This window comes from Dermacentor andersoni, chromosome 6, assembly GCF_023375885.2.
Source record: "Dermacentor andersoni chromosome 6, qqDerAnde1_hic_scaffold, whole genome shotgun sequence".
Taxonomy (NCBI): domain Eukaryota; kingdom Metazoa; phylum Arthropoda; class Arachnida; order Ixodida; family Ixodidae; genus Dermacentor; species Dermacentor andersoni.
Window position 1 is genome coordinate 120,019,124 of NC_092819.1, and position 16,412 is coordinate 120,035,535.

Genomic DNA, 16,412 nt, shown 5'->3' on the forward strand with positions numbered 1-16,412 from the left:
CCCACGGGTTTCTGGACGATGAAGGCCATGCGTTCCGCGACGAGGCTTATCCGCGGAGACTAGGACCGCGTCTGGAGTCTTCATGGCGCAGACAATTATTCAGAGGCCGAAATTCTCATACTAATGGTGAACAACGGCCTGGATCAATCAAACAGCCGGCGGGGAGGTCTCGGATGCAGGGGTTTTATAAGAAGCCGTATATGCGGCCTCGAGTTATCGTCGGACGAAGTACGGCACGTCGTATGAGGGGGATGGCTGACAAGGAGTTGCATCGGAGGACGATGTTGCAGCGGTATTCGATGAACGCTCGAACTCAAGCGAGATGTGCCAACATTTCGCTTGCTCCGGACGACGGAACTCTTTGAACGCACTGCCAATGGTGGTCACGTTGGTGAAGACGAGTAGATTTGGCGCGTCGTCTACGATATCCTACAAAATGTGGGCAATCTTGTCAGCCTGCGGCGTATTCTGGTCAGCTTATAGACACAAGGCCAGCACACCCTGTATGTACGACGAGTAAGGCTCAGTTGACATCTGGGTACCTACCTCCAGTAGTTTCCTGGCGGCAGGCCGTCGACCAAACGGTTTGCCGAAAAAGTCGCGGAACTGCTGCTTGAGCCTGGTGATTTCGTCCACGTGTGTCCGATAGGAGACGCGAGGGTTTCCGCCGAAGTAAAATATGACATTGGCCAGCATTATAGTTGGATCGCAGCCATTCTGTTTGCTGACATGCTCGTACATACTGTGCCACTCATCGACGTAAACACTGATCACCACGCAAAAGGTCCCAGGGTCGCGGGGCTGTGAGAGTGATAAACTGGACGGTGATCGCAGGCGTAGCTGCCGGCGACGTGTCATCGCCAGGTGGCATGGTGGTAGATTCGAGGTCATGTCCGCTGCGAAGCACCGTCGTCACAAGCATCCCATATCTCCAGGAAATAAATGTTACGTAGAAGCACAATAAGCAAACTAGTTACACGGTGTAATTACAAGCGTTAGCAAACACTGGCCAATATGGAAGCCAGCCAACATCAACATTGTTCCGGTATTGGACACCTCGCCCGTCATTGTCGCAACCACTAGTCGTCGCTCCGCGGTGGTCGTCTCCGACTCACTACATCCAAGTGCCAGACAATCGTACTTTCTCGCCCCATACACCGACTAGGAACATCAACGCCGGCCGTGCTCCACCATGGTCCAGCCGCTCCCCGTCTCCACAAGCTCGTAGCCCCCGTTCGCCTCTCGTTCACCGCTCATCGTCCCCTTATGCAACCGGTCGCTTCGCTTCGGGAAACTAGGCGGTGCAGCTCGCAGATGTGAAGCTGCAACTCCGACCCGACCCACAAATCCTCTGTTGACCCGGCCTACACGTAGAAAGCTCCTGGGCATTGAAGTTGATGGCGTTCCTGTTGCATCTCTCGTTCACACAGGAGCGCCGCTTTCAGTTATGAGCGTTGCTCTCCGCCGAAGGCTAAAAAGGTGTGATTCGCCAATGGGAGTACTTCACCTGTTCTTGGAATGTGCACAGCACGTGTGACCATTGGGGGCCCTTATACCGTTGTTTTATTTATCGCCCTTGAGCACTTTCCGCATGAACTAATTCTCTGCGTCGACTTCCTTTCGAAACATTCTGCCCAAATTGACTGCTCCGCAGGAGTTGTTCAGTTGAATCTGCCACTTCCTGCAGACGCAACAACTTCTGCTTCACACCGTTTATGTTCTACTGAGTTTGCAAGGCTGTCTCCACAGGCGGCACCGAACGTCCTCGTGACACCCTGTCCTCCCGTACCTGATGGCGAGTACGTCGTGTCGCCGGTTACGGACGTGGTTTTGTAGCGCAATATTGTCCTACCAAACACGTTAATCCGGATGCGCGAGAACTGCGCTCGCGTGCCCATCCTCAATTTCGGATTTTCGTCGCATGTGCTGCCACACGGCATCGCCATAGTGCATACCACTCATTTGGAAGAATTTGAGATTTTTGATTTGACCTCTGAATCCTTCCTCAGTACCAACGGACCTTTGTCACCCACTCCTTCGTACTAGACACCTGCGGACGGTGCTTGTAAGATGATTCCCCTTACCTTCCTTCCGAACAAACAACAGCTCTTCGGCACCTTCTGTCATCTTATCTGGATATCTTAGATTTGACGACCGTCCACTGGACCAGACATCTGTTGTCGCGCATCGCATCAACACCGGTGACGCTAGCCCAATTCATAGGCGGCCATATCGCGTCTCCGCAACAGAAAGGAACATCATACAGAAAGAGGTAGGCATGATGTGTTTGTGTATTCGCCGAACTTTCGGAGCCACCAGCGGCGCCTCACAATCGTACTATCCGTGTTCCGCGGGGCTGGCTTTCAGCTAACCTCCTCCTAGCGACATTACGGTCGCCGCGAAATTAACACGCTCGGCCATCTCGTAAACGCCGCCGGAATCCAACCTGATGCACAGAAATTTCACGCCGTGGGAAATTTTCCTGTACCTTGTTCAACAAACTATGTCGGTAGTTTTCTCTTATTTGCTCTTATTTCCGGCGATTTGTGAAACATCTTGCCGACGTCATTCACCCTCTCACTGACCTTCTTAAAGGGACACTAGAGGTTACCATAAAGTCAAGTTAAAGTGATAAGGCAATGCTCTAGAACGTCTGACGCGTCAATATAATCGCGAACAGAGCTTTAGTAACCGAGAAATTGAAGTAAATGCATGACACGAGTTGAGACTCCCCATTGACATTCCGGTACTAGCCCGATGACGAAGGCACTGCTCATCATAATTTATGTCACTAGTACTCAGGTACTCGTATTAAAAAGATAATTTCATTAGATTATAAGACTGAAGAAAGTGCTATTTATATACTTCTATTTGATTCGAAGAAAAAATAACATTTTGACGTTACCGTTGAGTAGTGTGGGGGATCGAAAGGTTTCGTTTTCACTCGACTCTGCACGCTCAACGTTGCGCCGCGCACGCTTTGGAGTTTCAGCTGTTTCTTTATCGCGTCGTGCTGCGGCGGTCCTGCTGGCTCGCGAAACTTGCATTTGGAACAAGCAGCGAGAATGGCAGGGCCATGTGATGTCGTGGGATACGCGAACGGTCCGCGGAACTTGGCCAAGGGCAGTTGCAGCGGCGAATCCAACGTTACTTATCACTGTGTGCCAACGAGTGCGCCTCTCCATTCGAAGTGGTTAAGTGCCATACCTCAGCCACAGCGCGCTAGCAAAAAGCCGAAAAATCACGTTGTGTGCTCGCTGCGCTTTTGTCCAGAGGATTACGAGTTCAACGCCGACTTAGTGAAGTCGCGTGGAGTGCCTTTCAAAGCAGGCCGCCGTCGTAGTAGTACGCAACGACGCCGGCAACGCGAGCCCTCAGCAGCAGGTCACGTTCATCAGTGCTTAAATCGCTGAACTCGAGCCCAGCATCGCGAGCCAATGTGTCGTTGTCAGGGTCGTCCCGTTCCTGTTCTTCGAACACTTATGGAACGCCTAAGCTCCTCGCCCAATGACCCGTCCCTCCGGATGTTCACCTTGCGCGATGGAACTTTATACCGTCGTAACGTTCGTCCTGACGGCCCGGAGCTCCTCCTTGTCGTTCCCAAGCACCTTCGATTCGCCGTGTTCCAGCGACTTCACGACGCTCCTACTGTTGGACATCTGGGCATCACTCGTACTTAGGACCACCTGCTGCGCCGCTTCTTCTGGCCCGGCATTTATCGCCCTGTGCGCCGTGAGGTCGCTTCTTGCGACCTGTGTCAGCGCCGGAAGACGGCTGCTATGCATCCCGCTGGTTTGCTTCAACCCACTGATATCCCTACAGAGCCGTTCTTCCGTGTGGGCCTCAACCTCATTGGCCCCTTCCCAATTTCAACTAAAGAAAAACTGTGCCACGAGATATGCCATCGCACGAGCGATGCCAACCAGCTGCGCTACAGATGTCGCTGACTTCTTAGTATATGAACTCATCCTGCACCATGGCGCCCCTCGCCAGTTTCCCGCAGATCGCGGCCGCTACTTTCTATCGAAGGTCGTCTATGATCTGCTTGCTACCGCATACCACCCTCAAACGAACCAGCTTGCTACCAGCTTGCTACCGCGTACCACCCTCAAACGAACGGCCTCACTGAGCGACTCAACCGCACACTAACTGACATGCTTGTCACGCACGTTTCCGACCACCACCGCGACTGGGACTTTGCTTTACCATACATCACTTTCGCATACAGCTCGACCCGTCACGACACTGCCGGATTTTCACCATTTTACCTATTGTAGGGCCGCGACCTCACCTTGCCCTTCGACACGTTCCTACCTTCCGCAGTACAATCACCCAGCATTAGTTACGCTCGTCATGCTATTGCCTTAGCCGCCAAGGCCCTAGATGTCGCCCGTCATCCCCTCACAGTCTCGCAAGCTTCTCAAAAGGGACGCTGTCACCTTCGGCGCCAAGAGCACCATTTTTACCTGGTTCCCTTGTATTTCTCTGGACGCCTTCACATCGCGTCGGCTTGTCGGAAGAACTACTTTCCCGTTATTCTGGTGCGTACCAGATCTTACATCAGCTGTCCGACATGACATATGAGATCACCCCAGTCAGTCAGCCTTCAGTGCCTCCCAACGTCACCAGCGATGTTGTTCACGTCGCCAGGCTCGAGCCCTATGTCCCTCCATTAAGTGAGGCTCTATAACTAGCACCGGAATGGAGCTAATGCCGCCGGGAGGGTGATGTTATGGTGAAGGAAAAGAAGGTGACATCTCAAGAGAGCCCTCGGGCTGCCCGTCAGAACGCATACAGAGGACCTCCTTCGGCTCGGCATACACAACACCATGGAGGAGATCGCCGAGGCTCAGGAACTGGCCCAGCTAACTCGGCTGTCCACCACGCCAGCTGGCAGGCGTATCCTCGAGGAGATCGGACTCGCACCAACCAAGAACTTGGCTGAAGACACCCAAATCCCCAGAGAAATAGGGGAGAAGATCGTGGTCGCCCCTTTGCCCCGCAACGTTCATCCCGTTCACAACGCAGGTCGTCGCAAGGCAAGAGCACTTAATATACTAAAGCAAATAAACAAAGACAAAATCGCAGCAAGCTTCATGGACGCAGCTGCATACCGAGACGGCAAGGCTTTTGCGGTTTCCGTCATTGACACGCTGGGCAAAGTCATCAACTGTGCTTCCGTCCGGACGACGAACCCAGAGGTGGCCGAGCAAGTGGCCATTGCACTCGCCATGCAAGACGGTCGGAGAGACAGGGTGTATAGCGATTCGAAAGCCGCCATCAGGGCATTCCAGAAAGGCCGGGTAGCCCGGCAGGTAGTTCACATTCTGAAAGGCGCCAAACAGGGCAACACCTCCATGCACTCGATCCTTTGGTTCCCTGCACACGTCGGGGCGATTGAGGGCGTTCCTCTGAACCTCAACGAGTCTGCCCACGAGGCTGCGCGTGGCTTTACCGACCGCGCTGCCCTCGGATCGGGCGACGCTCTCCCCGGACACAGAGACGCTCCTCTCACACACAACGAAATCACGAAATTCTTTTACTTAGAGAGAAGGGTTTTCCCCCCGCCTCACTCCAAGCTAAGCAGGCCGCAGGCGGTCACACTAAGACTTCTACAAACGAACTCGTACCCAAATCCGGCGTCCCTTAATAGCAAATATCCAGAGATTTATCCAAATTGTTCTTGCGTGGCCTGTGGTTAGGTAGCTACGTTGCCTCATATGCTCTGGGAGTGCGGGTCGCTGGGCCCGACGTTCACCGAGGAAGAGTGGGACGCGCTCCTGCGAAGTCCTGTCTTTGAGGATCAAATCCTGGCCGTCCAGCGCGCCCGCGATCGGGCCGGCAGACTAGATCTGTCAGTCCCGTCGTGGGATTAGCCGGGTGCGCGTTTTATCGCGCTTTGCTGGACCAAAGAAAAGTTTATTCACTCACTCACTCACTCACTAGAGGAAGACGAAGACTGGCCGTTGCCTGAACACCATTCAGACCAGTTGTAAATATACATTATTTGAAACTCGTGAGTTTGCTTCTTCCTGCAACAATATTACTTAAAGCGCCAGCCTCACGGCTAGTCAAGTCTCAGTGGGAAGATTTTAGACGTTGTTCTTGCTGTATATTTTTGTCGTTTTTAATGAGGTCACCACTCATTGCGATGACGTTATTTTCGTAATTTCATTCTATGAGATATTAGGCTTGGCCATCGGAAAAATTGTCATTTCCGTATGGCGATGCTTGCTTCTTACCAACATGCAAATGTCTCTAGAAATCCTTAAAATTTCTCCTGCCGCAGCTTTTCGCCCAAGTGCTCATCACCCGGTGCATTTGTGAAGACTGTTGGCTTATGGACTCCACCAGAGTCAAGTCCCAGCTTTTGCATACATTGCCAATGGCGATCAACGCGTGTTTTGATTGAATTCCTGTAGTTGTCGGGCCTCCGTCCTGCTACATGAGTCAGAACTTGCAATTGTTCATGGATGTTTTGAGGTATAGCTTGGTAACACAAGGTGTACAAGACGTCAGCAACCCACACAGATGCACAAACACCCATTGCACTTTATCTGTCCTTTAGCACACGTTTTCAACCCACTTCAGCGGTGGATATGTGGCTGAGCCTCTCTCTAAACGGTTGCACAAAGGATCACCATTCTTGTTTATGTTGTCGAAATGTCGCACTCATAAAGGTGACGGGCACACATGTTCATATAAATGCAATAATAATAAGAAAATGTTCTAGATTAAAAAGTACCGTCACAAGTTCGGAAATTGTAGAGAAAAGTTCGCTAAAAGAGTAAATTAACTCCACATATACTACTAGATAAGTTGGAATATGCAGTCACTAAACGTGACGGCAGCTGGCGCCACAGCCAGTTTTGAGTACAAACACTTACCCGTGAAATAAGTTCCGAACACGTCCGCAACGCCACATGCGGTCCGTGATTACCATGCGTATAGATGAAGCAAATTTATATATCGGATAATACACGCACAGATACGCAACCATCAATGCCAACCTTCGTCACATAAGACGTTAAAAGACACGTATCATACACGTATTAGTCCCTAAATAAAGACAAAAACAAATGATGGGCGCATCAATTCAAATAATGCCGTCACTTAGTACACGTTTATTACTCCTGTTCGTTGCTGTTAAATATTATTGTTCCTCTCCCTCATTGTTCGCTTTCTTTCTGTATTAAAAGTTTACGTCATCAAAGAAGTTTCATGGACCCTCTACCAATTTTGACTAAAATTACAGAACATCGTTGCTTTGTGGTGTCTTGTGGTAACATACTCGTACTTTTCAATTTATTTACATGTGTTCTTTGATACTCATTTTTGCATCCATTGGTGTCTCCTTCAAATGTATGTTTCATCTTTGCACGCAAGAAGATTATCATCTTCAGCTTTGCAGTTGTGCATTGTTTCCTTGGGCACTGCATTCTTGGCTTTCTGAAACGATTAAATGCAAGAAATTTTACCAGCAACTACAACAACGCCTCGGTATTCTTACCTCAATCTTTTCTTCATCACCGAGCAGCCTCGCATAGCGCCAGAACCGAACCGCTTCATCATTGCAGAGGTGTAGCTGTTCATTTCTAATCCTTATTTCTCCTAAAAATGAAATGGGAAACTGTTAGCGTCATCCTTACGACTGGTTTTAGTATACAATAGATGTAAAAAAAAGTGATAAGCATGTACAGTTATAGCGAAAGTTTTGAGAATAAAGAATTTTATGAATAGTATAACAGTAAAAACTGAGGTTTGCGATTCTGCACGCGTTGCTAGTGCAACAGTACATGCATGCAATAAGAAATGCAGTCGGTCTTTAAGAGTAACTTGGTTGATTACTCACCACCCATTTACAAGGTATTGCTGGAGAAAGCTAAATTGTTGAGTAACTTTAGGAATGCAGATTCGCGCTGTCAAGCGCCATCAGTATTTGTCCTGTTCCGCACTCCCTAAAGGTGCACCCGAGCCACAAGATTTAAGTTCTTTTTCACACTAGATGCTGCGAAGACGTTTAGGGAGTGACCAAAAGCATATAGGTGCCTAACCCTGCAACATACTAAACACCAAAAGGCTACAAATCACACCTAAATAAATAAACTAAGCCTCTATAGAGCCGTGCTTGAATTCGGTCCTTAAGAAAATAGCAGATGTAAACCTGAAATTGAGGAGGGAGTGTGAGGTAATGTTTATTCTGATAGCAATTATAAGGACACTCCAGGCACACTTAGGTCGTCGCCGATGCCATAATGAACGTATAAGAACATATTGTGGGACGGTGGGCGATGCAGTACTTTTATTTCAGAGCAGCCGCCCGAGACAGAACCCAAGCAATACACGAGCCAAACGATAATGATGATTCGTGTGTACAAATGACGACGACTATATGCACAAATAGAGCTTAGACAAGATGATGAGTCCTATGTACAGATGACCACGACGTTACGCACAAATAGCGCTTACACTATCTCCCCCCTCTTCATAAAAGCGGTCAGCAAGACCGCAAGCTCGAAAGGGCAAGTACTGCGAATGTATGGTTTAGGTCAGAGACGTGAACTATTTCTGTAGTACGGCCGTAGCGGTAAGTTGCTGAGCTGACACGAGTGACGCGATTGTTAACGGCCGAAGTTCCTTAAGAAACTCTATGAAGAAATTTTTTATATAGCCCCTGTGCGCAAACTTTGTCGCCTGTGCAAACCGAAGCAACGCGAGACGTCAAATTACAGCGAACTTTCCTTTTGTCCTGAACAGTAGTGATGTTAGCGCGGGCAATTTCACGACAGCGGTCGATCCGAGCAGCAAATTCTTCTGGAAGGGGCGGGGATGGAGCAGCAGGTGCTGAAAAGAATGTAGAGTCCAAGACCAAAGAGAGTGCACGACTATACACGAGGAAGAAGGAACTGTGAATGGTTGTGCGTTAGATGGAAGTATCTTAAGCAAATTGCACGGAAGGTAGGATTGTTTCCCCAGTTGTGTGATTGGCTCAAACATGTCGGACAAAGTCTAAAAAAAAACGCTTTGTAAGACTATTTGTTTACGAGTAGTACGCTGATGTAGTCTTATAGGCGATGTCAAAGGCCTGAAGGACTTCATGAAGCACATGCGAAAGGAACGTCTTGCCATGGTCACTGAGGAGGACACAAGGTGTGCCGTGTCCCAGAGCGATACTGTGCACAAAAAAGTCGGCGACTTGGGAGGCAGTACCAGATCGAAGAGCTGCTGTCTCGGTACAGCGTGTTAGATGGTCCACTGCGCTAACGAGCCAGCGGTGACCAGCGGGCATGAGTGGGAGAGGTCCGTATAAGTCTATGCCCACAAATTCGAAGGGGGTAGACGAGCATGGTCGAGACTGCAGAGGACCGGCTGGTAGAGATGCTGAGCGTTTTCTGTGTTGGCATGACGCGCAGGAGCCAACGTATTTGGCGACAGAGGTGGGAAGGCCCGGCCAGAAACAGCACGTTTTGATGCGGTCGTAGGTGCTGTGAAAGCCCTAGGTGCCTGCTGTAGCGTGGCCGTGAAATTCTTCTAAAGCTTCGAGTCGAAGTGATTGAGGTATGACTGGGACCCATCGGCTACCGGAAGGATGGTAAGTTAATCGAAATAATGCGCACCCTTGAAGGTTAAAAGATGAAAGTCGTTGTCTGAAGCGACTGTTGCGGGGCCGCGCTAAGCCAGTGAGACGGTCGATATGCGTACGGCAGCATGGATGAGTACGTTGGAGCAAGACGAGGTCAGTAGACGGATGAAAGTTAACTGACGCAACCGACTTTACCGGGCTACTGGGCGTGCGCTTGGACGTTTGGCTAGATGGTGACGTGCACACCGGGCGGCCCGACGGGTCAACGTGACAGCGGGCAGCGCGACAAAGCCTCAGCATATTGATATTGTTTGTCGGACCTATACGTGATAGAGAAGTCATATTTCTGCAAGTGCAGTACCCAACAGCCGAGGCGTCCCGAAACGTTTTTCGCTAATGACAACCAACAGATAGCATGGTGGTCGGTCACCATTGTGAAAAGCTGGCCGTAGAAATAGTATAGAAATTTATATATTGACCGCACGATTTCGATACATTCCTGTTCTGTGATGGTATAGCTAGGCTCGGCAGGAGAAAGAGAACGAAGTGCATAAGCCACGACGTACTCTTCACCCTTCTGATTCCGCTGCAGCAGGACAATGCCAATTCCATGCTTTCTTGCATCAATGTGAAGAATAGTAGCGGCGTTTGCATCCAAAGGACGGAGCACAGGCCCTGACGTGAGACATCGCTTGAGCGTCTCGAAGGCTGCTTCTCACTCGCCCGATTACACAAAAGGCGTGCTCGAAGTCAGACGTTTGTGAAGAGGAGTGGCGATAGTGGTGAAGCCACAGACAAAGCGGCAGAAGTAGGCCGCCCATCCTAAAAAGCTGCGGAGGTGTTGACGTGGTTGGTGGCAGAAATTGCAACACTGCAGTGATCTTACCGGGATCAGGCTGAAGGCCATGCCCGCTGACGACACGGCCCAATACTTTGTTGCTTCGGCTTGCAAATCGTCACTTTTTAGTTCTAACTTGTAGACCAGCCTTTGCTGGACACGTGAAAACATCATGTACACGTTGTGGGTGCTGGGAGAAACTCGACGAAAAGATGACAATGTCGTTCATGTAGCAAAGGCAGGTCTTTCAGTTTAAGGCACGAAGTACTGTATCTATCATACGTTCAAAGGTAGCTGGTGCGTTGCACAGTCCAAAAGGGATCACGTAAAACTCGAAAAGAACATAAAATGTAGCAACGCAGTGTTTTCTTAATCAGGTTCATGTATCGGAATCTACCAATATGAGGAGCGAAAGTCGAGACTGGAAAAATACCCATCACCTTGTAAGGTATCCAAAGCGTCGTCGGTACGAGGGATTGTATAAACATCTGTACAGGTAATTTTGTTAAGTGCCATATAATTGATGCAAAAGCACATAGAAACATCCGTTCTTTGAAGAAGGACAACATGAGAAGACCAAGCACTTGCTGAAGGCCTTATAATGTTGCGTGTGAGTATGCCGTTCTATTTATTTTCATTCTGAAGATAACAGACCGTTCTGGTGACCGTGATTGTTGCCAGAGCAGTCTGTTTCGTTTCAATGCGTAGTTACAGTGTTCTGACTTAAGCCTCACGAGGAAAAGTCAGAACAAGCTTGATTGTTCATTAAAATATTGAGGAGGGCATTGGTCTTGGCCAAATTGAGATCTGCCCTCAAGGTGGCCTTCTGCGGGCGTACAATGCGTTATGGATGAAGGAGGTGAAACAGTGACCAAACATACTAGCGCAACGTCGGTGACGCTGGCGATGGCAGAAACTTTCGGCAGTAGTAATGGCTCAGGAGTCGTGTTAAAAGCCGTGAAGCTGGCACAGCCGCACGAGAACGAGGCCAAGCAGGAGGCGATGGCGTCGTCGATAGAGCACTGCGCGGGCCCGGGCCGACGCGAAAGCCCGGGCCCAGGCCGGCCCGCGGGCCGGGCCGTCCGAAGCGTTTTCCGGCGGGCCCGGGCTGGGCCCGGGCTTGATAGCGCGGGCCCAGGCTTGAGGACGCGGGCCCGGGCCGGACTCGGACCCGCTCATTAAAAGGCCTAAGTCGGGCCTTCGAGCACACGCGAACATTATATATTAGATGGTCTAAGGTATTTTGTGCAAAGCTGAAGTGACACGTGCAAACAGCTGGCTCTTAGTATACCTTAGTAAAGAAGAGGGAAAAACAGATGAAGCCCTATTTTTTTTCTTTTCCCCAGAAATGAACATTGCTTCTGCGTGAGAAAAAATAAACTATGCGAAAAACCGCTCTTCAAACAATTTCCACGATACCGCTTTTGCGGTTACGCTCTTACCATTCTCGATACTATTACATTATTTTAACGCTACTGTGAAAGGTATCTATTTTTACTGGTGCGTTTATTTTATGCTGTATGCTCATGAAATTGCCGGCGTATATATATATATATATATATATATATATATATATATATATATATATATATATATATATATGCGGCTCCAAATCGCACGATCAAGGTAAATACATGCGCAGCGGCGGAAAAATAACAGCACAAGCAATGGGCCAGATCACGGATGTTCCCACGGGAAGAACAAAGATATCGGTCTTATGTTGCTTATACACTGCAGATGATCAGACCCCCTGGAGATGAAGTTGACACATACGGTACAATCTCTAAGAAAATAAAGATTTTTATGCTGCGCCTATAGAGGTGTAGACTGCATTATACAGGGTGTTTCAGTTACCTTGGGCCAAACGTTTAAAATATGCAAAGGCTTCGTAGCTCGATAGCACGAAGGTAATTTTGTTTACCGTCACCTATAGATACTCAGTTTATTTTTAGGAATTAGCCTAATTAGATATTCAGTATTAATTGTTTATTTAACTTCTCAATTATTATAATTAGATGTGAAGTGTCAATCAGAAAATTGTGGAGCGCCATGGGGAGCTCCCGATACAGCTTTCTGTTGCTCAATACATGCAACATTAAAAATGTTTTTTTCAAACGTTAAAAAATCCCGTGAATACACTCAAAGTGCGTCGAGCGGACAGTCACGCGCAATTTTGCGTGTATTCACGAGCTTGCTTCAAGCTCAAAAAAACACTAATATGTAGCATGTATTGAGCGACAGAAAGATGTATCGGGAGTTTTTCGAATTGTTGATTGATGTATGTACATGTGCGCTTCCCACAAGGAGAAACGAGCACAGAACAGCTGGATAATGGACCCACAGCGAAGCGTACGTTCCTTTACGAATTTAAGGAGTGGCACGATGCTGCAGAAAATCAGCCAGCCGACAGTGAGCTTGACAGTTACCTTCGGCACAGTGACTCGTGCGAGGACATTGAGAAACTGCTTGAATATTGGGAAGCCCGGCGTAGGAAATACCGAGGGCTTTCATTTCTTGTAAAAAAATGACTTTGCATCCCATCCATGGCACCAGTAGCGAAAGCAATTTTAGTGCAGCTGGGTACGTACTCCAAGAGAGGAGGACCTGCTTGAAGCCGGAGAGCCTAGACAGCTTGCTGTTTTGGCGCAAGCACATGTAAATGTTTGCCTTTTGCTGGCCTTTTCAGACTCCTATTCCTGTGGCATCGTCTTCGGGTGCGGTCTTTTTCTGTTACTGGGTGTTATATTAAACGAATTTTCTAACTTTATTTCATTAAAAAGGAATAAACCTCCTATCTGGAATAACATAAAGTATGGTGCGGGACAGGTTGATTACGTAATTATATTGTACATGGCGATTACGTTTCCATGTCGACGATAGAATATGAACGATTTATATTTCATCTGCTTTTGCTGATGTAATATAAAAAATATAATATATGAAAAAGCTTTTTTATCTTGCTGTAACAAATTATTATTCAAGATCCTCTTTTAAAAATTTTGTAAATAATTTTTCGAAGGCAAGTGTAGAAAAGCGCACCAAAGAAAATGTCCCGGGTTTGCCTCTATCCGCTGTTCCATTTTAGTTGCGCACTCCTTTTAAATAAATTTTCTTGCATCTGCATTGTAATGACCTTTCATGCAACACATGTACATGTACCACATTTCATTTATATTCCTTGGTATTACGTGCCAAAACCACAATATGGTTACAAGGCACGCAAGAGAGGCGACAGGAATAATTTCGACCACCTGGAGTTCTTTAACGTGCACCTGAATATAAGTACACGGGTGTCCTTGCATTCCGCCCATATCGAAATGCGGCCGCCGGGGCCGCGAGAATCGCACCCGCGTCCTAGGGCTTAAAGGCGCAATAGCTTAACCACTCAGCTACCACCGCGGGTAAAGCAACATTTCGATGCATGTACACACCGGATCTTTTGTCTGATCGCCCGCTACTAAGCGCAAGGCATCAATAATAATCATCAACAACAAATATCGTCTAGTGGGCCCGGGCCGGGCCTGGTCATGAACACGCGCGCCCTGGCTAAGTCTAGTAGTGAAGGCCCGGGCCCGGGCCAGGCCCGGGCTTCGAACCACGTGCCCGGGCCGGGCCCGGGCTTGGAACCATGGGCCCGGCCCGGGCAGGGCTCGGTCATGTACGCCCAGGCCCGGGCCGGGCCCGGGCTTGGCATCACGGGCCTGGGCTGGGCTCGGGCTTCATAAAGCGGGCCCGGGCTGGGCCCGTGCAGTGCTCTATATCCAGGTAAAGCGGTCCGCCCACCCGGAGTGGAACGCCCGCCCCTCCTCCCTACCCTCCCCCCGGAACACGGCATGCTCCCTCCCCACATTCTTTCTGTACATGCACGAGATTGAGCGGTGATCGCTGGTTCAGCGTCACACGCTTTCCATCGTACATACAGAATACGGCGGGAGGCGACAATTGGACTTCGTACTGAACCTCACATTGTTGGCGATAGTGAGAGCAGGAATGCGCCTGGAGCATACTTATATAATTGCTATCGCAATAATAACTAAATACGTATCGTGGTGTAACCCTGTGCATGTCACTGCGCCAAATGTTCGATTTAAACATATCCTATGGGCTGTCTCTCACGCCCTTCGCAATTTTCCCCACCTCACCAAGAAAAAACAAAGCCTAGCTCCTCGGCGTAGCGATCGTAGATGATCTTGAGTGCAGTCAAGCACTGCCCTGGAGCGATATCTGGCCACTTTGATTCATTCCATGCCATGGTATGATTAGCATAGCTTATCTTCAACTCGGGCACTTGCTTGTAATTTAGCGGCTAGAAGGCAACAAGCACCGGCTCCTCAGCGGTAGTCGTGCTAGGGTCTGGCACTGGGCCTTCCAATTTCTTCTCCAGGTGGTACAGATGTTTTTGGTACTGTGGCATGCCAGTGAAATATTGCAGGCATCCTTTCACTGTTGCTTCATGCCCCGTCCTGCTCATGTACGCAGGCTTGTGAATGACTGGCTGCTTGATGCTGGCAGTGATCAGATTACTTACTTACTCAATTACTTACTTACTCACCTACTTACTTACTTATTTACTTACTTACTTACTTATTACTTACTTACTTAATATTACTAGGTGATTTTAATTTCACGACAATTAATTGGCCGTCGTTAACTTCTCCTGCTAGGGATCCTCAAGCTTGGGCCTTCCTCCAGTGTTGCCTCGATTTCTCATCGCAGCTACTTATTTCTGAACCTACACGTCGCTCCTCAACTTCTGCAAATATTCTTGATCTTATCCTAACCAATAAGCCTTACCTTTGTTTCAACATTAAGCACTTAGGTCTTTCCGATCCTTGTACAATCACCAGAATTGTGAACATCGTACCTCATAAAAAAATCCACTCGCAAAAAACAAATCTGGTGCAACAACAGTGCTAACAACGGCGAATTTAACACTGAGTTGGCATCTTTAGCTGAGACCTTTGTTCGCAATTTCTCAACACGTTCAGTGGAGATCAACTGGAACCTATTCAAAGACAAACTTACTGCTCTCATCGATAGATTCGTGGGCATCATCACTGTACCGTGCACAAAAACCGCGCTTTGGTTTGATAGGCATCTCCGTCACATTAACAATAAAAAACGTACCTTTACAGAGAGGCCAATAAAAACAGGCAATTGGATTCCTGGCAACGCTACAAAGCATCCGATATTGAATATCAGTCGGCGCTGATATCTACTCGTCGCCATTTCTTCACCCATGACTTGGCATCAATGTTAAGTAACAACCCGCTTCAATTCTGGCATACAATTAACCCTTCGAATAATCCTGACGTTAGCTTATGCAATGCTGAAGGAGGCAGTGTTCCTGTTGCTCAATGTGCATAAACTTTCAATAGCGCATTCACAACAGTTTTCACCAGAGAAACGAGCTCTCTAGTTCCTATTACAATAAATTATGGTCCTACCTCAATATCCGAAATAATTAATAATGAGAACGGTATCTTATCTTTACTAAACCCACCGTGCTTGCTCATTGGCTATGGTTTGGGCTGTTGAGCACGAGGTCGCGGGATCGAATCCCGGCCACGGCGGCCGCATTACGATGGGGGTGAAATGCGAAAACACCCGTGTACTTAGATTTAGGTGCACGTTAAAGAACCCCAGGTGGTCGAAATTTCCGGTGTCCTCCACTACGGCATGCCTCATAATCAGAAAGTGGTTTTAACACGTAAAACCCCATAAATAATTTTTTTATTTTTATCTTTACTAAGAAAACTTTAATCCTCATCAGCGACTGATCGCCTTGGTTTTAATAGCAAAATACTTAACAATTCATCTGAAGGTAGTCATCGCATTTTGTCGGCTATTTTTGCGCAGTCTCTTTCATCTGGTTAGATTCCACGTGACTATTCAATATTCAAATATTTAATACATTCAAATATATTCAAATCTGGCGATCGTTCATCACCACTTAGTTATCGACACATTTCCCTAACTAGACCGGCTTGC

The 16,412-nt window shown here is 48.2% G+C and overlaps 1 protein-coding gene across 1 annotated transcript in view; it reads right to left on the minus strand.

Annotated features, from left to right (window-relative positions):
* Window positions 1–7,111: 7,111 nt before the first annotated feature.
* Window positions 7,112–16,412, minus strand: part of LOC126522198 (sodium-dependent multivitamin transporter-like) — an 83,773-nt gene continuing 74,472 nt past the window's right edge. The window contains exons 8-9 of the mRNA XM_055066301.1: window positions 7,511–7,611; window positions 7,112–7,449 (exon numbers count right to left, since the gene is read on the minus strand). Of these exons, the coding sequence (XP_054922276.1) occupies window positions 7,357–7,449; window positions 7,511–7,611 (194 nt within the window). The 3' untranslated portion in view covers window positions 7,112–7,356. The remainder of the gene's footprint in view (window positions 7,450–7,510; window positions 7,612–16,412) is intronic.